This window comes from Monodelphis domestica, chromosome 4 (genome assembly GCF_027887165.1).
Source record: "Monodelphis domestica isolate mMonDom1 chromosome 4, mMonDom1.pri, whole genome shotgun sequence".
In the NCBI taxonomy this organism is placed as follows: domain Eukaryota; kingdom Metazoa; phylum Chordata; class Mammalia; order Didelphimorphia; family Didelphidae; genus Monodelphis; species Monodelphis domestica.
In genome coordinates this window covers 89,521,301-89,545,674 of record NC_077230.1, presented here as the reverse complement: position 1 = coordinate 89,545,674, position 24,374 = coordinate 89,521,301, and the positions used below count along the sequence as shown (strand labels likewise).

At 38.6% G+C, this 24,374-nt stretch overlaps 1 protein-coding gene and 1 long non-coding RNA gene across 13 annotated transcripts in view; one reads left to right on the top strand and one right to left on the bottom strand.

Moving 5' to 3' along the window:
• LOC103100669 (uncharacterized) overlaps positions 1 to 12,099 on the bottom strand; it is a 58,507-nt gene extending 46,408 nt beyond the window's left edge. For 4 of the 9 annotated variants that reach the window (XR_008911123.1, XR_001629834.2, XR_008911130.1 and 1 more), the window contains exons 1-2: positions 3,752 to 4,073; positions 2,269 to 2,396 (exon numbers count right to left, since the gene is read on the bottom strand). This is a non-coding gene — a long non-coding RNA (uncharacterized LOC103100669). Of the gene's footprint in view, positions 1 to 1,876; positions 2,397 to 3,751; positions 4,074 to 11,712 lie in introns of those variants that run through there. The other 5 variants (XR_008911124.1, XR_008911125.1, XR_008911128.1 and 2 more) reach the window with 4 other exon arrangements.
• The window catches only part of LOC100014247 (ropporin-1), a 40,402-nt gene continuing 20,258 nt past the window's right edge, over positions 4,231 to 24,374 (top strand). The window contains exons 1-4 of one of the 4 annotated variants that reach the window (XM_007493816.3): positions 4,231 to 4,421; positions 11,464 to 11,615; positions 12,808 to 12,924; positions 24,147 to 24,273. In XM_007493816.3, the coding sequence (XP_007493878.1) occupies positions 24,158 to 24,273 (116 nt within the window). In that variant the 5' untranslated portion in view covers positions 4,231 to 4,421; positions 11,464 to 11,615; positions 12,808 to 12,924; positions 24,147 to 24,157. Of the gene's footprint in view, positions 4,422 to 11,463; positions 11,616 to 11,905; positions 12,536 to 12,807; positions 12,925 to 24,023; positions 24,048 to 24,146; positions 24,274 to 24,374 lie in introns of those variants that run through there. The other 3 variants (XM_007493817.3, XM_007493815.3, XM_001363752.5) reach the window with 3 other exon arrangements.

The window sequence follows — 24,374 nt, the reverse complement described above, 5'->3', positions numbered from 1 at the left end:
CCATATTCTAGAACCATAATCAAGAAGTATGTATTTAAAATATCTATAGTACACCTAATTTTACATTAGCTCATCTAAGTTTCAATTCCACATTATCCAGTCCAACCTTTGACAGTACTGTAGTCTCTTCTGCAAAATGTGCTATCTCCTGCAGCCTCTACTAGTCTTCTCCACCCTGCCTTGCTTAGAGATAATAATGTTGGTGGTGACTTTTGATAGAGAAGAAACTAGAAAGCCAGTAACACCAGACTGGAACTAAAGGATTAACCAGGTATTCAGGAAAGAGGACGTCCTAAGGTTCACGGAAAAGAGATTTTTCTTTCAAATACAAACACAAACAACATAGAGAGAAAATAAAATGGCCTTTTCCACCCCCCTCCTTTCCTTCTCCTTTCAGATTAAGATTTCAGTGAAGTGACCAAAAGGAGGATTCCAACTTTCTAAACTACATGTAAATTAAGTACTCTAGTTGAGTCCAAAGGTCACTCCCTGATCCAGGGAACCTCAAAGCTGGATGGCTACAAACCCCAGCATGTACTCTCCTCCCAGACCTCCTGGTGGTCAGCTCTCCGGGCCTTTCAAAACCCTCAAGACTCTATTTTAATATATCCATCATCTAAAAGGAAAGGACATATGCCCAAGGAAGGAACCAGGGCTTATATGCATAGGCTATATGTTGGCCTTCGATAGGGAAGGGCTCAGGCCTCTCCCTTTATGTCTCTCCTCTCTCACAAGAACATTGCCACAGAAGAGGAAGTCAAATCTAGAAAAGATCTGGTCATGTAGTATCTTTGGAATGCAACAAAATTCTGGTATGCAGTCAATCAAAGAGGCTCCTCTTTACCACATAGTGAGAATATAGAAACCAAACATAGAAGGTCTACACATGCTACCAAAGTTCATGTGGGGATTATATCAGAAGGACACTCACTCTGCCTAGGCTCATCAGTCTTACATGATTGACCAATGCCTCATTACAATAATAGTACATTTTAATAGTAGGCAATTTGCAAATGTGTTGGTTGTGCCCAAGGGTTTTCTCCAGATCTCTAAAGAAGGCACTCACTTTTACTATTTCGTTATTGCAAAAAATATATTATGCACCTATTGGTTGTGGTGCTATAATTATTTGTAGAGAGCAGGGTAGGTCAAAATGAACATTTTCTTCCTGCAAATAATCACTGTCATAATCCAATCAAGAGCTCTGAAGAGCAGAGAAAGTGTCTTGATTCCCTACTGTGAAGTTACTATCCTAACACTTCATTTAATGAGAAGTCACAGTCATAACTATAATAGGGTGCCTATAGCTCTGCCAGTACCCAGAAAATGACCAAGAAGAGTGGAGAAAGTTCTTGTAACCTCTAAAAAAGTGATGCTAAAATCCAATCCTTTTGTTCCTAGGAGGGCCTCTCATACTCTTTCAGAGCCTGAGACTCATTCCTAAAAGTCTGGTTATCTGATGTCTGACTACACAGCAATTTCAAAGGACCCAAGGTGGGAAGAAGAGGTAAATTATTAAACATGGGTACTGAGAACAGCCTAACAGCAAGGAAGAAAAAGAAAAACCAATTTTCCATTTGACCAATATTGAGTGCCTACTATTTTGGGGACAGCCAGGTGACACAAGAGAGTATTGGGCCTGAAGTCAGAAAGACCACAGCTCAAATCGATCTCAGACTCTTACTAGCTGTGTGAACCTGGGCAAGTCACTTAACAGCTGCCAGCATAAAACTGGAGAAGGAAATGGCAAATCATTCCAGTGTCTGCCAAGAAAACCCCATGAACAGTATTAAAAAATGGTAAAAGACATGACATGAGCCTCTCCGGTTGGAAGGGCTGGCATGAGGTCAGATACAAGAGAACAATTACAACTTACTATTTTTCTATGTGCTTTGGATGGGTTTCTGCTCTCAAAGAACTTAAATTTTAAAGCAGGCATAAGAATTCTAAGAATACAGGAGTCAACAGCCATTTAGCATAAAGGGAAAACTTATCTATGTGTCTCAGTAGCCTATCTCAGAGCCTCTCTGTGGATCACTGCTGTGTTACATAGTGCAAATCAACAAGCCAACAAGCATTTTTAGGTGCCTCAAAGGTGCCAGGGACATAGTAAGAAAAGCAAAAATAGCCATTGTTCTCAAGGCACTCATAGTCTAATGGGGCAGGGAGGAACAGGGAAGCAACATGCAAAGAATTAAATATGAACAAAACAGACAGGGAATCAATTAGAGATCCTCTCAAAGGGAAGGTGCGACATTTAAGACTTACTTCTTTCAGAAAGTGACTAGCTGAAACTTGAAGGAAGCCAGGGAAGCCAGGAGACAGATGGGGAGAAAGGTCCAGACAGGTAAGACAGCCGATGGAAATGAACAGAGTTGGGAGATGGAGTGTCATATCTGAGAAACATGAAAGCGGCCAGTATCACTGGATGGCAAAGTGTGAAGAAGGGGAATAAAGTGTAAGAATACTGACAAGCTAGTAAGAGAACAGAATATGAAGGGCTTTATATTTGATCCTGGAGGTAATAGGGAGCCACTAGAGTTCACTGAATATGTGATATGGGCAGATATAAGCTTTAGAAAGATCACTTTGATAGCTGAGTAGAGGATGGAATGGGTCAAGACTTAAGGCAGAGAAACCAACTAGAAGGCTATTATAATAGCTCAGATATGGGGGGATTCGAACTTATACCCAAGTGGAGTGGTGGGAGAAAGATGAAATGACTAAGGAAACACATTTGAGCTTTCTGAGCATTTTGATTTATTAAGCAATGCATACAACTGCCTAACAAATTTAGAGCAGACCCCTTCCTCAGCTTAAGGCTGGACCCCAAATATAGGGGGAGATGAACGTTTCCGTCCTAAAAACAATCAAATAAAGCCAACTCATTAAAAGGAAACAATACAACATTAGGTAATGTGATTTCTTATTGGAGGAAAGATTAGAGACTTTCCAAGTTGGGAGAAGATTCATAACAAGTAAAATCAGAAATCAGAAAAAGCCCCCAAGTGTCAGTAAACAAAGGAAAATGAAAACAACGAGGGATTGGCCAATGTAGGACCAGTTTCCAGATGAGAAATGTGAATTTCTTGAGGTGTACAATTGTGAGAAAACTCTTTACATCAGTCTTCAGATCTGACTGGTTTCTGGTCAGCATAACCTAAATCCTCAGCTAAAGGTCTCTAAACAGCAGATAGAGGTGATCCAATTTCCCTGCCACCAGAACTAGGTTCAACTAGTGCAATAAGATTTTCTCCCAGTTCCCCCAATTGAATCCTATTTTCTCACTAGACAGAATTTGGACTAGACGCATAATTGAATAGAAAGGGAACTGAACTAACTCTAGAATTGAGTCACAAGATGGAATCAGTGTGGTTCACTCACTTCCCACAAGTAAACACGTGCTGTCCTAATCCCCTCAATTCTCTCATGGTGGCTGGGAGGATGTAGGACAGAGACATTACAAAGGCAAAATTCACAGGATTTGCAACTGATTCAGTTGGTACTCATAAAAACAGCCTAGTGACTTAAAGAAAAAGGCCCACAATATTCAAAAATGTTGTTTACGAAGGCAGGAAAAATGGGTAATAAACCTTTTTATCATTAACAAGTACATACACATTGTCTACCTAAAGCAGAGAGTACAGTGCTAAGTGTGGCAAATATAAAGAAGTATAAAATAATAATAACCCTGATATGCACTGAGAGGCTAGAATGAGAACAGTAATTATAATCTCTCTATTGTACTTACCCTCATCATGGATGTACTCTGTTCAGTTCTGGGCACCATATTTTAGGAAGAAAATTATTGAGGCGCAATGGAACTAGAAAAAGACAACCACCAGAGTGAGAGACCTTGAAAACATCACTCAAGGATCAGTTTAAGGATCTGGGAGTGTTTGGTCTGGGAAAGATAAGAGTCCTCTTCAAGTATTTGAATGTCTATCACATCCAAAAAGCTCACTTCTGCATGGCTTGAGGAGGCAGCACTGGAGCCAGTGGCTTTTCACTCATTTTTTATACATTTCTGAGAGGTGGATTTCAGCTTGATATATACTTCTTATCAATTATGACTACACAAAAGTGTGATGGGCTGACTTGGGAGGTAGATGTTTTCAAGCCCAAAGTGGATGCCCACTTGGCAGAGAAGATGTTTTAGAGAGCTTGATATTCAGACAAGTTAGACCAGAAGGCTTCTCTTCCAGATCTTAGATTGTGGAACTTGGTTACTGGACTTGTGGATAAGGGGAATGCCCTAACTAATAAATCTGAATTTTATCCTTATGGGCATATATCAGGATATCCATATGGGCAAGATAGACAGATATAGCCTATATTAAGATAAAGCAGGTAGTGAATTCAGAATTGACTGGATATTTGCCCCCAAAGAAAAGACATGAGAAGACACTTCCTTTGCAGAGGTAAAAGCCAGGGTGTGGAAAATTTCACATAATATTGGGGTTTTTTTTCATGAGTTAATTCATTTTGCTCAATTTTTTCCATAATTCTTTTTCAATTATTTGTTATAAGGGATAGTTCTCTAAGATGGGAGGAAGAGGAAAACTACATGGGAAAATTTATAAGATTTAAAAAGAAAAGATATCAATAAAAATTACAGGCCCAAAGAATACTGAAAAATAAATCAGGGTAAACCAGAAGGAAAATCTCTAATGAATCACAAGGATCTGTGCTGAGTCTTGGTTTGTTCCATATTTTTATCAGTGGTTTAGATAAAGACATAAATGTTATGCTCATCAAATATCTGATGTCATGAAGCTATATGGGAAAACTAATAACAATATATGCATTTTTAAAACCACCTTGAAAGACTAGAATGGCATGCTGAGTCTAGTAAAATAAAAATTAATAGGGATAATGAATCCTCCTATACTTGAGTATTTGTTTTAAGTTTGACTTGTACTTGAAATATAGGGATGACATGACTAAACAACAGTTTATGTGGGAAAGATTTGAGAGTTTCAATCAACTAGCAGCTCAGTATGAACCATTAGTGTTCTGCAGACAAAAAGAAAGTTTTTGTGATCTTTTGCTGAATTGAGACATGGTGTTAAAGAATAAAGGAGATGAGGAGGCAGCTGGGTAGCTCAGTGGATTGATAGCCAGTCCTAGAGATGGGAGGTCCTGGGTTCAAATCTAGACTCAAATACTTCTCAGCTGTGTGACCCTGGGCAAGTCCCTTAACCCCCATTGCCTAGCCCTTACCGCTCTTCTGCCTTAGAGCCAATACACAGTATTGATTCCAAGATGAAAGGTAAGGGTTTAAAAAGAAAAAAAAAGAATAAAGGAGATGAAAATAACACTATTCTGCCCTGGTCAGTACTCATCTATTTGTTCAGGTCAAGATACCACATTTCAGGAGAGTCTTCAACAAACTGGAGTATTTCCTGAGTAGAAATAAGAGAAGAAACTTGCTGTCATTCAAAGATTATAAAGAAACGGGGAATATTAGCTAAGATAAGAGAGGACATGAGGGTAAGAATACAGAAGGAAACTATGCTAAGAATACAAAGACAAAAAATGAGGGGGGAAGAAACCATCCCCTGCTCTCAAGGACTATATATTCTGCTAAATGAATACAAGTTAGTATAAAATATTTGAGGGAAATTGGGAAGTAGGAAAACAGGGATCTGGAAGGACTTTCCAAAGAAGGTGGGTTTTGTACTTATGCTAAGCCTTGTAAGAAAAATTATGAAAGATGAATATGAAGAGGGGCAATATTCCAGATATGGAAACAGTCTAAATAGTCTTTTTCTAAAGGAAACAGGAAATGTTTGGAAAACATCAAATTTTCCAATGTGGCAAGGAAGTACAGTTTGTAAAAAGGATTAATACATAAATAAATATATATAGATATATGGGGAGAGAGAAGTAGGTTGAAGCCTCATGGTAAAGAGCCTTAAATATCAAATCTAGGAATTTTCATTTTATGCTCCAAATAAGGGAACGTTACTGAAGATTTTGGGCCAAGGGAGTTATTTGTTCAGACTTGGGCCATAGGAAAATCATTTGACAGTTTGAGAGATGGTTTGGAGAAGGGCTAGACAACTCTTGGGAAGACCATTTAGACATTTATTCCAATAGTTCAAGTGATGTATGTCTCTCATTATGTAGGAATAGATAAGATTTTTTTAAACTTATTTGATGGGGAGGATGAGGCACAAGGGGAAATACTAGAATGACTCCAAGATCTATTACCTTGGTAGTTCAAAGGATGATGATACTTATTCTAAAAGAAGTATGAAAGTTTGGGAGGTAGCACAGATTTAAAAGAAAGAAAGACATTGAGTTCCATTTTGATATGTTGTGTTTGAGATTCTAATGGGGCGGGCAGGAGGATATGACTAGCAAGAAGTGACAGTGCTAGAGTGTTATTCCAATGGGAAATTTGGACCATACAGCTAGATTTTGGAATTTTATGTATAAAGATCATTAAACTTAAGAAAGCAGATGAGATAACCATGGGAGAAAATGTAGAGAAGAGGGCTAGAAACAAAACTTTGGGAGCAAAAAAGAAATGGATAAGAATTAAGGGGGGGGAAAGCTTGGAATTTTCAGAAAGGTAGGGGGAGAATCAGGAGAAAAGTCAAGTAAGCTGAGGGAAGAGAGCGTAGGTAGGAAGAGTAGGGGAAAAAAATCAATGTCTATTGATTAGGACAAAGACCAAAAAAAAAAAGGCTAGGTAGCACAATGCATTGAGCACTTGATCTGAAGTCAGGAAGATCTGTGTTCAAATCTGACCTCAGACATTTCCTAGCTACGTGACCCAAGGCCAGTCACTTAACTTTAATTGCCTAGTCCTTACTGCTCTTCTGCATTAAAATCTATTCTAAGACAGAATGTAAGGGCTTTTTTTTTTAATGGTTTAGATTGAACAATTGATTTCAGTTTGGTGAAAGGACTGAAACATCAGATTGCAAGGAATTGATAAGTGGATAGATGACTATGAAAATGACATTGAGACAGTGAGTAAAGACAGTTCTTTCTAGGAGTTTATCAATGAAAGAGAGATAGTTTTAGAGGATGTCACAGTCACATGATGACTTTTAAGGCTTGGGAAGAACTGATTCTGTTTGTAGGCCTCAGGAGAGACAAATTAAGCAGGGTAAGATTAAAAAGACAGGCATAGAGAAGAGAGAGCCAGAGAAACAGATAGAGACAGACACAGAGAGAAACAGAAACAGAAACAGAGAATCAGAGAAACAAAAAGACAAATGCAGAAATAATTAGAGAAAAGAGAGATAATTAGAGAAAGATAGAAACAGAGGCAGAAATAGAGAGTACAAAGGAAATAAGAAGGAATGGGACAAGTGAAAATTTAAAGGTGTCCTGAGATGTAGCCCAGAGGAAATTAGGTAGTCTAAGAAAGATGGCCTTGATTTTCTCAGAGAAGGGAGTTGAGGCTGGTGTTGAAACCTTCAGAAAAGTGAAATTTTGAGATAGCTACTGCCAGTAGTATTATGATCAATCAGGGAAATATAAAAGGATTGCTGTGCAACAGTGAGAGCCCCATTGAGATGAAATGAAATGAACTTCCAGTGGGTCCAACCAACATGAATTTGTGATTTCTGTCAGTAGTATTCATTCAGCAACTGAGAAGTAGGAGGCAAGAGGCAGATAAGATGGTGACCTGTTCTGTGTGTACAACAGCAGGATAAAATACAGTTCAGTTTTACATGATAAAGATTCTTAAAGAAGAAAAGTGAGCCCAGGGGAAGGGCATCAGACTAGAAGAACTGGAGGCCACAGCACTGAGGAAAATTAGTTTTAGGAAAAGTAAGGCACAAAGAGAGGTGGAGGGATAGGATATTATGATAATAGTAGTGCATTTCCAGGTTTCAAATAATGAAACTGGAATAGTAGGAGATAGAGGTAGCAGCAGATTCACCTTTACATAGTACTTTAAAGTTTACATAGAGCTCTACATGTATTATCTTATTTGATAACTTAACAACCCCATAGAGTTGGTTGAAGCATTATCTCCATTTTATAGATGAGGATACTGAGACTCAAAGTGATTGCCCAATGTCACACAGTTGATAAGCACTGAGGCAGGACTCAACTATAGATCTTTCTTACTCCAAACCTAATATTCCATCTCCTGTCACAGTGCCTCTATCTTCATTTGGGTATTGGTGAAGTCTAAAATCCAGTGGGTGGCTGATGTAAGGTGTAAATGTAATGGAGTAAAGATGAAGTTCAAAAGATACAAGGAGGCTATTAGTTTGGAGTCCAGAGTGCTTATGGTCATAATGTAAATACTGAAGTCTCTAAACACAAATAAAAGTGTTGGGGTTAGAGAGAAAGACTGTGACTGACACCTCGAGAGAAAAAGAAATAGAGACATGGATGTTCATAAAGGTAAGCACAAAGAATATGGATAAGATGCTATAGATGGAGTTCATTTAAAAGGAGAAGAGTTGTTGGGTATGGGTGACATAGGAAGAGCCTTGAAGTGGCAGTAGGGAGGAAAAGAGTATAAGAGCCCTAAGGAGGAATTTATTAAGGATATCATTAGGGTTTCAGAAGGCACAATGGAAGGGGAAAGTAGACAAAGACAGGGATTTGGCAAGGGTAGTGCTGAACAAGATAGAAGCAAGCTAGATGTATCATGGAAAGGGATCTATACTTTGGCAGATAGTGTCCCTGAAATAACAGATTTAGGGGGAGCAGGTTGGAGGAACTTGCTACTCATAGGATAAAGTGAATACAAATTGATCAAGATAGCTCAACTGTCCAGAATAGGAGAGATCAATGACATTGGTAGTCAAAAAGTTCACATGAATAAGAAGGTGACATTCTGAATGATTGACTAGGAGAACCATGTTCCTCTCCATTGAAATCTTCAAAGGGACCTGTGGTGGTGCTAACTATGGGTGACAGAGGGCTGAGACTTTGTTTTCTCTGATGGCTAAAGCATCTAGTCTTAAGGAAAGAGGATTTATCTAATCTCTAAGGTCTCTTTGCTCAGATGCTATGAGTCTGCATCATCCAATCCACAAACAGATAAAGCATAGCACAAAGTAGTTAGCATATGCTAAGTGTCAAGAATAGTTGACATTAAAGATTAGAAGTTTAAAAGAGAGTATGGGCACTGATGGGGGTTGGCAGATCCTAGAAGACTTCTTAGAGAAAGTGGTATTTAAGTTTGGGACCTCAATGGAAAGATTTTTTAAAAAGAGAATTTTTTTGAAGGGTTGGAAGAGAGGACAATCTAGGCCAAGAAAAAGACTAGAAGCCAAAAAGCAGAGTTAGAAATTTGAATGATCTATTCAAGAATAATGAATAGATTGTGTTCAGCTATTTGTATAGGAAAAAGGTAGAAGAAAAGAGTTGGGTGTAGTTGAAAACACTCTTGAATGCCAGGCTCAAGAGTTTGCAGCTAATTGTATGGAAAGCTATTGAAGCCTTTTCTTAATATTCCCAGTTGTTATTTACTTCTCTTTCCCTGCCCCCAAATTTTTCTTTATATATAATTTAAGTTTTGTTTGTGTACAAGTTGCATCTCAGTATATATACTCAGTATAGTATAAATTTCTTTAAGATAGCTACTGCTTCCGGTTTTATTTGTATATCTCCAGCACCTAGAAAAATGCCTTACAAGTAGGTGTTTAATGAATGCTTGAATAATTGTAATTCTTGGGGGGAAATGGAGAAGGCATAGGCAATATAAACCATTACGTTGTGTTTCCTAATCTGGCAGGTAGAAAAATGGATTGGGATATTACAAATTCCTTGATGGCAGAGCCCAATTCACCATTGTTACATATTCCCAGCACTTAGCACAATGCCTGACACATAGTGGGTATTTAATGAATACATGTTAATAAAGGATAGAAGGTCTTTAGGAAGTTAATGTAATAGTTCAGGAATGAAGTCGTGAAAGGCTGTATCACCAAGTGATGGCTATGAGAAGATGAGATAGAGGTAAAATTAGAACTTTATATTAGACTAGGTAGAGGAAAACAGAGAGCAAGAAGTTGATTCTAAGACTTTAAGCCTGGGTAACTATAATGCCAGTGACAGAAACAAGGAAGTTTGGAGCTGATCTAGGGGAAAAGACAAATAAGTTTGCTTTTATTCATGTCTACACTGAGGCAATGGCAGGACAACAAGTTGGAAAGACTGGTACTGTGAAAAAAAAAGCAGGAAATTTGTAATCAGAGGACTTTGTTCCAAATCTTGACTTTCCTACCAATTACCTATGTGACCTTGAGCAAACTAAATTACTCTTTGGTCTTCAGTTCTTCATCTCAATATACCCAAATTAAACTAGCTGACCTGTAAGGTTTCCTCTTTCTCTAAATCTAAGATCCTATGAAGCAAGGATACACTAAGGCTGAATCTCAGGAGTTACATCTGGATGTAGGAGTAAATCTATAAAGAAATGACAATTGAATTAGATGAAATCTTAGACTAGAAAGTGTCAAAAGAGAAGAAGACTTAGAACAGATAACTTTAAGGAATACCCACATATTAAGAATCAAGAGAAGGGTATTCAGATGGTCTCTTGGTATAGTAGAAATGAGACTATATTTGGAGTCAGAAAGCTGTTTCAAGTTTCATATCTGCTACTTATTAACTGTGATACTTCAGTACTTTCTAAGTCTCAGTTTCTTTATGTGTAAAATGCAGGTGGGAGGGGAAAAGAATCAATGGATGATTCCTCTAAAGTCCCTTTAGCTGGAAGTTTATGATCCTATGACCTGACAAACCTCATTTCTTATAAATATGGTGTTAAATGAGATATAACTCTTGGAATATGGTGCCTATGAAGAGGAGGACTTGGTCACAACTCCCATTTCAATGCCATTTATCAAAACTATAAATTCAATTAGCATTTCCAGGGGCTGCTCAATAAATGCATGTGTATGAGCAATATGGGCACATAGTAGGCATTAAATAAATCCTTGTTCATTGAAGACAGATCAAGAATCATCTCTTCCCAAAAAAACCTACCACAGTCTAAAGGGATGACCAGCTTAGTTCAACTTCTCATATTCCTGTCAAGAAATTTACTTAGATCTAAGCCTAAATCCTTCCTGCCACAAAGGTCCAAAAAGAATTAAAATTCCACATTAGAGAAGAGTCTTAAAATATAAAATACTCTGGGGTAAAATAGAAATGGATTTCCACTAAATTCAAACGAAAGTATAAATGACTTGAAAGCCAGTTTGAACAGAGACAGCTGGAGAGGAGGAAGGAGAAAAAACATCCTCTTTAAAGATGGATTGGAGGGAAGGGGGAAAGGTAGTGTGAGGATATCTCATCTATGTCCAGGCCTGTGTGCCATCACCCATTACCACCCTTTAACTCATCATATTTACCTACCACCTTCAACATACTCTAAAATGTGAGCTCCTTGGGAGCATGATTTTCTATTTGTTGGGGTGTTTAACATGTAGAAAATGCTTAATAAATTTTTATCCATTTCCATTTAAACAGTTTAAAAGGCCCTGGACTTGCCCTACATCCTGTCCTCGGTTCTCCTGCCTCCATGCCAATTGGCCATGATCATACTGAAGGTGGCTCTAACCCCATCGTTTTAATTTACCAAGACAACATTAGTTAATATATATTGTGTCGACTGCCAAGAGGTAAGTGTTAGGAATTCGAATTAAATTTAAAAGTGTGTCGTCAGGAGGGTAGGTCTGTGTTTTTTTAAATCCCCAGAGACGATTGTTAAACATTTACCAGTACGCCCTTAGCAGCCCCGTGGGTCCCTTTATCTGACCTCTGACAGTTGGATTCTTATCTACGCTCTGAGAATTCAGATTCGTGGAATCTCTGAGGCAGTGGGGGCTCAGAAGCCATCCAGGGCAGCCTGTCCGCCCCTAACCACTGGCCCTCTCACCTTTAAGCAGGTGACTCCCTTCCTCTAGGTTCACTCCCCTTCCTCACAAACCTCAGAAAACTATTACCTCTTCCCCGCCCTCCTTCCCCTAAAGCCAGGGATCCGCTAGCAGATCTCTGGGCTTTCGGCCCCTCCCAGAAGATCTCCCTTGCCCAGATTCGGCCCTTGCACTCGGTCGTATTTTGGTCCTTTCCAGCCACAAACTCCCGAGGACGGTTTTCAGACTCCCCTAAACCCTTCCTTTTGACTAACCAGCCCAACACCAATACCTTAGGTGGTTTCCAGGCTCCCCTACCTCAACCCTCCCTCTTGGGCCCAGAGTTCGAGGGCATCCTCCATTTTCCCCTCTTCCCCCGAGCCTATCAGAGCCCTGCCCGACGTCTGGGGTGTTTGTGACGTTTCTCCGACAGACCTCGACCCTCCCCCACCGGTTGCTAAGACAGACGAACCCCCGCGCTTGGTTGTCAAGCAAACTAGAGGCGCAAACAAAGGGGTCCCTCCCCGCCCCACCCCCATCTGCGCCACCCTTCCCTCTAAGGTCCTGCTGCTCTCCTTCCGCCTTGGGTGCGAGGCGCCTGTCTCTCCCCTCCCCCCCACCCCGCCCGTGGCTTGGCGCCCGTGCCGCCAGGAGCGAGACTGAGCCCGTCTGGGAGCAAGCCTCAGGTAGCTACCCCGTGGAGGGGCGGGGGTGGGCATGGGCGGCAGCTTCCCGGCAGGCACCTGGTGCGATGGAGCGCCTACCCTATGGACTGAGCTGCCGAAGGGGGTCTGCAAGATCAAGATCGATTTGTGGGCTTGCGCCCCCGGGAATGAGTTCTGGGGAGAAGGTCCCCTAGTCAAGCCTAGTTGGTAGGACAGAAGACAGCTCGAATGGGTGTCCGATTATTGTGATGTTTTTAATACTAATTTTCTATTGTTTTGACCTCTCTCTTGAGCTCCAGGCCCGAACCTCCAACCACCTACTGGATATCTCCACCTGGATGTGGCACCAGCACTCCAATTCAAGTTATCCCAAACGCTCCCTTCCCGCCTTTGTGATTTCTCCGATATCAGTATGCCATTCACTGATTTCCCTGTTGGAAACTTTGGGGTTATCGGTGGCTCTTCTGTCCCTCCTTTCTCATGTACAAAACTTCACAAATACTGTCAGGTTTTCCTTTTCAACTTCTTAGACAAGCCCTCACTCCCTTTCTCTCTTCCCAGTTAACCTGACAATCTGGTTACCACAGCGTCTGGGTGGATAGAGTGTCAGTCCTGGAGTCAGAAAGACTCATCTTCATGGGTTCAAATCTGGTCTCAGACACTAGCTATATGAATCACGTCACTCAGTTTGCCTCAGTTTCCTCATCTATAAAATGAACTGGTGAAGGAAATGGCAAAGCACCCCAGTATTTTTGCCAAGAAAACACCAAATTGAGGTCATGAAGAGTTGGACATGACTAAAAACTACTGAACAACAAATCTCATTACCACCTATCTGAAAAATTCCAACAAACTTTTAATAGGGTCAACTTCTACATTCTCTATCCTCCAACCAAGTCTTCATACCACTGCAAGATAGACTTGCCACTTCAATGATAAGCTTTCTTCATTGTAAATATGGTCATGTTTTACTCAAATATTTCAGTGACTCCCTACTCTCTACCAAGTAAGGTTAAAATGCCTTTAAGACCCTCAGTAATCTGGCACCACACTATCTTCTTCAGCCTTTTAGTTTACTCCCTCTTCATATTTTAGCTTATACCCTCCCTAAAATGAACTGCTCTTTGCTCCAAAACATGATCTGCATCCCATTGGTCATACTGGTCATCCATTCCTCTCTTCACATGTTGAATTCACAGCCAGCCCTTTACAAACTCAGAAACAGTTCAGGATAAGACAGACTCAGACTTGCAAGGGACCTGAAAGGCCATTTAGAACTGAGAGAGAGAGTATGAGAGAGAGACAGTCTGATGAAGCCTATGGATCCATTTCTAGAATATTTTAAACTAATTTAATTGAATGAAATGCTAAATTTCAATTAAGGGATAGTAAATTAAGATGTATTTTTTTCCCCACTTAAGGTTTGTGAACTTGGATGAGGAAAAAAAATACATCTTTATTTTCTGAAATTAGATTTTCTGAAATCTATCCATAGTCTCCATGGGGGGCCATGAATCCAAGGTTAAGAATTTGTAATCTAAAATGACCCCACCTCCCCAATCCCCCACCCCACCCCCATTTCTGAAAAAGAATCCCCTCTACACTGTACCTAACTGGTATATATAGCCTTAGCTTGAAAACCTTTAGTGAAAGGAAATTAGAAAAACTTAATTAAAGAAATTAAGGAAAACCGTTTAGGCAGCCCTACCCACTTCTGTATGACTGTAATGATTCAGAAGTCTTTCCTTCTGTTGAATCTAAATCTACTTCTCTATCACTTCTACCTCTTGCATCTTGTTCTACTCTGTCCCCAATCTCAAAATCCTTCACCTGGTTGCTGTCCTCTGGACTTTCTCCAGGTCATCAAACACACTTCCTAAAATGTGACCCTTACAAATGAAGTGTCCCAGGCAGTGCTGGACCAGAGAGCAGACTACAGCAGTACTCTTACCTTCCTGATCCTGGAAACTATCTCTCATTGGAACGTAAATTTACATGAATAGTTTTGATTGTCATATCACACTGTTGATATTGATGCTACAGTCCTCAAAAACCTCAGATCTTTCCAGGCAAACTGCTGTCTAGCCTTGCCTCCCTTTGTCTTATACTTAAGAAGCTGATTTTTTTTAACCCAGTGTAAAACTATATTAGCCCCTATTAAGTATAATTTTACTAAGTTCCAATCAATTAATATACTATTATGGGGAAAATAGCTAATATTTAAGTTGACTAGCATCCAATCTGACAGATATTCCTCCCAGTACTGTCTTAGCCATTATAAGTCTTAATGATTCCTTCTAGGCAATTTAGTCTTTTTTTTTCTTTAAACCCTTACCTTCCATCTTAGAATCAATACTGTGATTGGTTCCAAGGCAGAAGAGTGGTAAGGGCTAGGCAATGGGGATTAAGTGACTTGCCCAGGGTCACACAGCTAGGAAGTGTCTAAGGTCAGATTTAAATCTAGGATCTCCCATCTCTAGGCCTGGCTCTCAATCCACTGAGTCAACCAACTGACCCTTTTTAGAGAAGTTTCAGGAAGCCCTGAGAGGCTAACTAATTTGCCACCAGAGTCACAAAGTCAGTAAGTACCAGAGGTGGAAATTGAACACAGGTCTTCCTAGCTTCTGGGCTGCCTCTTAAACCATATGCCCCATAGTTCCTGTCTTCTATCTCCAAAGAACCAATAAAAATGCTAGGCAGCACAGAACCAAGGACAGATCCCTGGGATTCTCCAAACTGAACACAGTAAATTGCACTTTGTTTTGGAGGTTCAGATAATTGAAATCCTCCATTACTACTATAATATGGCTCCATACCAGGTTTATCTTTTCCCAAAATTCTTCATCTCTTTACCTCTTCTTGTCTGGGTTCACTCTAGCAATCTCTCTCAACAATATCTTTTCTATTCCTCCCTCTGTTGATCTTTAACTAAATTTTCTTCACTGTTTTTCTTCTACTCTGGTTCTTAGATTTCTTCACAAGCATATCTTCTTAATATTGCCACCCATCTTCTCACTTCATTCTCACCCCTAGCTTCAGAGTACTTTATCTTTTCCATTGTTTTTGTAGGAGATATATTCTTCCAGAGCAGTGAGTGACATCTTACTACATGTTAGTGATAACTTTGAGTTCAAATTTACCTACCTGCATTAAGACTTTTAGTTCACCTTACTTGTTATCTATACTTTTTCTATAGCTTTCTGAGTCCATGTATTTTATGACAGGATTTTTTCTTGAATTGTTTGTCCTGTGAGTTACCGATCATCTTTCTATAAAGTAGCTATTCTCTACATGTAGACAGTTTTCTTGTTCTTACTTTTGGGTTTAAAATCATTTTATTAGATTTTTTTAAACTAGGCAAAAATAGCACAAGTCTTCATTAATATAAAGACCATATCATTCCTAGATTTTGACTACATCTCTAATCTTAGGTACCAGACTTATTTCCCAAATCTGTCCCTTTCATCTGAAATCTTTGCCTTTTATTGAGAGCAGTGATGAAAATCCTACCTCTCTCTATATTTATAGGGAGCCAAAGGTTATTAAATAAACATCCATTATGGAATGGATAGACAACCATTCCAGAGTCAAATCCAATTGAGCAAACATTAAGTAACTACTATATACAAAGCATTGATAGGAATGATAATATAAATTCCCAATGAGAAATTTAGATCTTTTTTTTCTGTATGTAGTTGGTTGCAATTGAATGTTTTTGAGCTGAGTGGGGTATTGTTACCCTAGATATTAATTAAGAAGATTAGCCTCATAGCATCATGTAGTACATCAAAAAGATAAAGGTGAGACTGGAAGCAGGAATAAGAAAAATGTAACAGTAGTCCATCAGGGACAGAATTAGGGCTTTAACTAGGGTCATGGTAGTGGGGAAAAAAAGGAGAGGATGGAAGAAAAAGATTGCAGAGTTAGAATCAGTGAGACATGGTAACACTGTATTACATAAGGAGCATAAAAGAAAGGGTGAAATAAAAGGTGACTGAAGTTTAAAGGAAGTGTGAAACATTTTGGAGGGGGAATAAAAATTCAACTTGGGATATTTAAGTTTGGGGTGTCAATGGGACATCCACTTGTCAATATATATAGCAGACAGTTGAAAATATGAGTAAATATGAGTTCTGAATCTCAGGGGGAAATGTAGGAATTGGAGATAAGATTTTGGAAGTCATCTGAATAGCAATGAGAATGGATGATACCAACGAGGGAGAGAATATCAAACAAGGCAGACCTTGCTGAGGATAGCAGGAGAGAGAGGAGCCAATCAAGGAGGCAGAAAATAAGTAGTCATTTAAGACACTACATAGTTTATGGATTAGTGTTCTAGATCATCCAATCTACTAATACCTTTCATTAGCCTGGACTGTCTAAGGCTAGACAAACATATATCAAGCATATTCACCATAACTATTTTGCTGTCTTTTAGATATGAGAATATAGCTAACACTGTTCTCTACATTGTTTATGGTTATTACTCAGTTCTTCCAGACGTAAAACACACAGACGCTTTCATATATATGATATAACTCCCAGACTTATAACTAGGTCTTACCCCAAAGTATTAAAATTTGAAAGGTGTGAACTGGTACTGGTATTTTCAGTAGTTAAAAACAACATTCATTTAACAAAGGTAGTTCAATGGACCTGTGATCTCATTGGTTTAGAAGGTCACTTTTACAGTACAGACCACAGTTCATTCTGTGTGAGTCTCTTATCCAAGTCTTCCCGAAAGTATGAGGTTAAGAGAGCCCACCTAATGTGCCAGAGACCTTCCTCATTTTCTCTTGACACAATAAGAAACAATGATGAACTCTGACTGCCCATCTATCATCACTCTGTTTTTATATAATTCTTTAATGACATCTTCTACTCTTGATCCCATTTTAATCTTTTGGGGTTTTGGTGGGGGTTTTTGGTCATGGCAATTCATGAAATACATTAATAAGAACAATTAAGTGAAATAGGAAGCTCTCTCTCCACTTCATTATCCCCTCCCTCCCACACTACACTCCCTACCACCACCACCACCACCACCAAAGATGAGCTCCTTCATATATTCCTCTCCATCAGTGGCCTGGCTTTTCAGTTTCTGCAGATAGGAGCTAGTGCCCACCCCCATCTCTGCATAGGATGTCTTGGGAAAGTTTGTCCTACATGTCAGATGAACATTTCTAGGCTCTGTTATCTCCAATAGCAACCTGAAGAGCATGGTCTAGTCTGTGGCTCTGTTTCTCTTTCTTCGATTTTATTGCTAGAAGTCTTTACTTACACATAAACACAGAGAACTTCTAGACTAAAGGAGAGTTTGCAAACAGAGGTCTATTTTGTGTGTAGAGAACAGTCTAAATTTGCTAACCACCAGATACATAACAGTATCAGTAAATATCTGTTGTTATAGACTGCAGTGAGAAAGGACATAGATTAGATTTAAGAGAGAATGTATTGATTTTAAAGGATTGATTCAAGAACTGCTAATCACTGTAATAAAGGACTGGGTAAGGGCATGGAATCTGGAGATCTTCAAATTTGAGAAAGAACTCCCCTGATTCCATGTAGTTGTCTGAACTGAATGATCATCTTGCCCAGAAATAAGAAAATCCAACCAAACTAAGATATCTGGTATGGGAAATGAAATTACAAACAAATTGAAACCAATGAAAGAAAAAAGGGAGGTGAAAAAGATTTAGAACCAAGATCAGCCAATTCATATTTAGGTTTATGGTGAAGGTGATAATTACTGACCTAGAAGAAACATAATCATTTTCCAAGTGTATCCTGTAATTTTATAACTTTGTAGGGTTTGGGGTCATTGTTATTGGGGGTTTCATATCATTGCCCCTGAAATAATCCCACAGATTTCATCTATCACTGTTGTGCTTAATATGAATATGACCCAATCTAATCCAATCCTGTCCAACATGATCCTACTATATAACAAATAACATGTTAGATGTTGTCTAAAAAAGCCAAAACCAGTCAATCCTTCCCTTAAGCTTATATCTACTGGAGGTGAAGGGAAACAATATGTTTTTAAAATAACTACATATATGATTTCTTAAGGTACTATTCTATAATGGACTCGTTTTTTTATTTAGAATGCGTTAGCTCATTTGAGGCTAACTCATTGCTTTTTTCAAAGTGTGTTAATGCTTTAGTTGTTTTTGAGTATATTTTCCTCTAAATTTTAGTACATTTAACTAGCATTCCAAAGTACCAATAAGCATGTTTTGCAAGTAGGACATAACATATGTAGATATTTATGCTCTGAATCATAGATAGTGCCACAAAGATATACTTAAGTATGTGGTATTTAAATAAAAAAAAGATTGAGCTCAGTTTTCTCATGTTTTAAAGGTAAACTCAGGTCCATGAGGGTGGTAAGGAAAGGTATTATAACTAGATCTTTGCTTCTTTAATTCCCACTGTAAAATTAACAAGCTAATTCACTGCTATACCAAAAATAGTTGCTTAATTAATGCTTTCCTAGTGATAATGATGATCTGTCTAATGATAATGCTAAAGTGATAAGATTAAAAGCAAAAACAAAATGGAACAGGAAATGTGTTTTTTAAGGGAAATGTTAGATAAAATATGTGCCTACCTAATATTAAGGCACTGCCACTGGTCACACAGGGGTGAGGGTACTTTGTTCACTACCTGCTCAATTACCAGTCATGAAATTTGGACTGGAATGAGTCCTAGGAAGCCAAGCTTCTAAGGAGAGATGAAATTCACTTTTCACACATTCTTTGGCTCATTAAGTACCCACAACCTGGTGCCCCAAGCAAGTTTACTTATAGTTTAGGTTATGTTCACATCTAGAGTTTTCTGGAGAGAAAAGAGAATATTACTTAACACACAATATAAGTCAGATATAAGAAAAGTAATTTATTTCTACATACAAAAGAAATGCTAGACACAAAAAAACCCACAGTGAGTATTAACAGAATAATTCGAAATACATTCAGTAATTTATAACTACCATTAAGCTCTGCTAGGATTCTGACACTTAAATCTCATGAAAACTTAAACCAGTTTACAAAACTACTAATTAGGCATCTTACATTTCATCTTGGTTCCAAATCTTCTAAACAACCCTATATATATATATATATATATATATATGTCTGAGGGTTAAATGGTCAGGTTGATGCTTGGTAAAAAGGATATCACCAAAGTTTTGCACTAAGGAAGATTAAATCAACCAGGAGAAATTTCAGTCAGTCAGTTCTGCTTAGAAAGATAGGGAAAAGGAGCTAGTCCTCTGTGCTCAAGCCCCAACTCTGATAGACACACTGCCTGTAAGACTGTGCAAATCATTAGCCTCTAGTACTCCAGACAATGAAGACTATAAATTGTAGTTAGGTGCTAATCAGTATTGGTAGATGAGCTTCCTCTCTGGAAACAAGAAATTGCAAGACTGGTCAAAAAAAAAAATCAGGCAGCAGTGTATTGATTGATTTAGAAGGGTTAGGTGACTAGAGGTGAAAATATTGACTAGGGCCCTATTGCAATGTGTACTGGCTAATAAATCAGTATGTCCTATAGTTTAAAAAGCATCAATGCTCTGTAGTTTTTAGAAATAACTGACTCAGTTTTTGCTAGTGGAGAATTGTATTGATTGACAACCTTGGCAGTAGTGCTCAAAGCTTCACAGCCTATTGAAACCCCACAACCACAGACAAACTTTCACCAAATCTCATCCTTATTCTTTTTAAGACTAGAATCAGTCACCAAGGTGTCTCAGGGAAAAGAGTCTACTCCCTATGAAATAGTAAATTGGTTTTTCTTTATATGTAAACCTGCTAGTTCTGTCATGAGGCCTTGATCAGAAATAGGAGTTTTAATTTTGCTTTTACTTCTGAGACATGAAATGTTTCTCTTTCCTCCTGGTTTTTACACAGAGATTCAAGCAGAGGCTAAGAGAAAACTTGCATTTCCCACAGTGAAGCATGTGAAGTGGAATTAGCTTTGTCCCCTGGTGTGAATTTGGTCATGCCTGGCCCAACAATGTTTTCAAAATTTCTTGCTACATCATGCCCAGAGATCAATGGGAAAATGGTCTCCTTAAATTTGGGACTGGTAGCAGTGCCAAAGATCTGAGCCCAAATTCCACAAACAAAATAATTTATTCATTTTAACCTCATTTCCATATGTATATTCATTTGATCCTTACATAATTCTATGAAATAGGCAGAGAATTACATTTTCAGATGAAGAAATTAAAACATTGACATTCAATGACCTGCCCAGAGTTAACCAGATATTAGTGATAGAAGGAAATGGAAGCTAGACTCCTTGACTCCTAGTCAAATGTATTTTTCCAGACAATGTATACAGTATACAATGACTGCCCCATTTTATTTGGTCTCTATACCTCCCCAGGCCTCCCTGGAGTCTCAATCTCATGCCTCACTAGGTGGTAGAGGTAACTCTGGGCTCTCAAAAGGCAATGTCAGAGAAAGGCAAGTTCTTACAGGTCCTAACAAGATGAAAAAGCCACCAAATATGGACCTGGTGACACATATTTATATACAAGAATTTGGAGGCAAAATTTTAAAGCATTCCCTCTGAGATGATTTGAAAATCACTATACTGAAACTAGGATGCTTTCCTAATCTCACCAAAGGGACTAAAATGTAACCGATTTAAAATTTATTGTTATAAGTAAAATCATAGAATCTCTGAGAAAGGGATCTTGGAAATCATTACCAATGAAAATTCACCAAAACTAACACCAGAACACCTACCCTGGGACTCAGAGAGAGAGGCTCCTAGCAAAAAGGGAGAGAAAAAGTAAGGAAAGAAGAAGGAAGGAAGGAAGGAAGGAAGGAAGGAAGGAAGGAAGGAAGGAAGGAAGGAAGGAAGGAAGGAAGGAAGGAAGGAAGGAAGGAAGGAAGGAAGGAAGGAAGGAAGGAAGGAAGGAAGGAAGAGAGTGCAAGAAAATCCTCACTAGAAGAAATTTAAATTGGAGGAAGTTTTTTTTTAATTGACACATGGATATAATTTGGCACCTTTCATACTAATAGTTATTAGTTTAACCTAATCTCTTTCTCTTCTTAAGAAAATCCTTTCTTTTTCATTCACTTTGTTTTTCTTAAGAGCAAAAAAACTTCCCCAGGACCTGTATAGCTCCATAACTCTCCTAGATTTCAGAGGCCTTTTAGCCTTTGTAAACAATAAAGTGTTACACAAATGTGAGTTAGTATTATTTCTTGGGCAAACCAGCCTCTATAACTCATCCATTAAATGAGATTTAACTGCCTGCATGTGAACTAATCAAAAGGCAGGCATTGGTTTGGCTTTTCTAAGGCTCCTTCCTGCCAGGAGTTAGGCTTCTTTTCTTATCAAACTCTCAGCTCTTGTTTCCTCCTGAAAGAGGAAAATTACTTAGCACCAGGATGCCACTATGTATTCTGTTTGAAACTCCATGGTTGCTACTTTCTTTGCAATCAAAATAAGTTCTCAGCTGCTTTTCTAACTTGCTTAAAGGCTTTCCCCCTCCCTTCTGATCAATACTTTTACTGTGTCTAATGTGAACTGAAATTTGAATTTAATTGTTCCCTTAGCAACCAGTACTTTTACAGCCTCCTTTCTGATAAAGAGTGCTTTGGAGTTACATAATTTCAGTTTATAGCAGAAACTCTTTTCTCAAAGGGCCAGTTTCCAGAACAAGCTTTTAAAAAACAACATTTAAATGGAATTTAACAAGGCTTTTTTTGGGTGGATTTCTTTTTTAAACAGGGATAAAGTGTCTTCACCACAGGGAGACAAAGCCCACTTATGTGAAACTTTATGGAACAGAACAACATGGAATCTAATTAAGGGCCCAAATCTATAATATAGATCATAGATATTAAGAAGGTTGGAAAAATCAGTGATGATTTGGCTGAGGAAGTTTCATGAGGGCAGTAATTCCTTGAAAGATAGAAATTGTATAGATGTACAGGAATGGAAAAGAAATTCTCAGAAGGAAGAACAGTATAAACAAAAAACATAGAGGGAAAATGGCATGAATATGATGTATTCAGTGGACTGACCCCTTGAGGAAGAACAGTATATGTTGCCCAGCATTAAGAAAGTAGTTTGGATAAGTCATATCCATAAGGTTTTTGAAAACCAAGTAAAAGTGTTTTGACTTACCCTTTCCTGAACATAACAACAAAAAGCACTAGCAGTTATTGAGCAGAACAGAGATGTGATTGAAGCAGAGTTTTAGGAGAATTAGTTTGATAGTTGTCAGGACTGTGGCTAATCAGGATGATGACATTCAGAGAGGAAAACAGCTAGAGATTGAGAGTTGAGAGGACAGAAAGCAGTGTACTAAGTAGAAATGCAGATTTGAAGTCAAGGGGATCAAGGACTTAAACAGGTGATATGAATGGGAATTGAAATAAAGCGAGGAATCTAATATCTTTTTCAAAGGAGAAATATTTAGAATTTTGTAACAGATTTGGTTAAAAGAATGAGAAATCTTTTAAGATTTCTAAGCAAAGTACAAATAAATCATTGAAATTTAGACAATATGATTATCAGTTTATTGCAAGGCACTTAGAAGTCACCTTGTAGTATTCCCTCATCTTACAGGTGAGGAAACAAAGGAAATCAGAGAAGTGAAGTCATTTGCCCAAGCTCACAGATGTCTAGATTCTAATCCAGGTCTTCTGACTCCTAATCTATTACTCTCTCCACAGTATGATACTACCTCCTCAGTATCTTCGAGGTTCTAAGCTGTAGAAAAGATGGGCCTGGAGCACAAGTGAGAGAGCATCAGGATTGTTATGGGGAAAAACCCCCAGTGAACTAGGGATCAGGAGATCTGGGTTCTGGTGCTGGCTCTGCTAATTTGCTAAGTGATCTTATGAAGTCAGTTATATATAGAACCTCAGTTTATGCAAATGTAAAACAAGCTCGATGGTACTCTAAGGTACCTTCCAGTTTTGAGAATCTACAATTTCATAACATGTCATTTTGGAGGTCTCCACATTATCCTTTGTTCATTGTCTTCTTTCTTTCCCTACTTTACTAAATGTAACCAGGGCTAATCTGGACATACTGAGAACTAGGTTAGATAGGTCCTCATGAGGGGCTATCTTTATATGAAGTTGTAGGAGATCTCAGACTAGGAAGAGACTAAATGACTGCAAAATAACAAGAAAACCTACACCACCACCCCTCCCAATCAAGACATATGAAGCCAACATGAGAAGAAATGAGGACCTTTTGTTTGCTAGATAACTGAAATTGAAGTGGCCCACCTCAAAGAAGTAATAATAAGTCAGCATTTTCAGAAGCATCATCTGCCTGCTGAATTTGTATGCTAACTGCAAGTTTTCTTAGTTCATTGGATTTTATCCCTGAACTTATCACAAACTATTGCCATTTTTTATCTTGTCATGTACTGTGATTATTTTCTATCTTTGGGTCCCCAGAGCCTAGTAGTTACTTGGCCCACGCTGGTTAAAAGAAGGAGACTTTCCCACCGAGTATATATAAACAACTGCTCCCTAATTTCAAAAAGGTATTTCAGAAAGTACCAACTAACTCTCTACTCATGCCAAATGGATTTTTAAATATAGATTCAATATATTTCCATTGATTAACTGTTTCTCTTTAATAGGTCAAGTAACCATGCCTCAGACAGACAAGCAAATATGCATCCCTCCGGAGCTTCCAGAATTGCTGAAGCAGTTTACCAAAGCTGCCATCCGGACCCAGCCTACGGATCTGATCCAATGGGCTGCTGAGTAGGTTTTTGTTCTCCTATAGACCCTATCCTATCAGTCATCTGTTACATCAGGGTCTAAAATTGGAGATTATGGGCAACTTTCTGAGGAGGGTGCAGGCC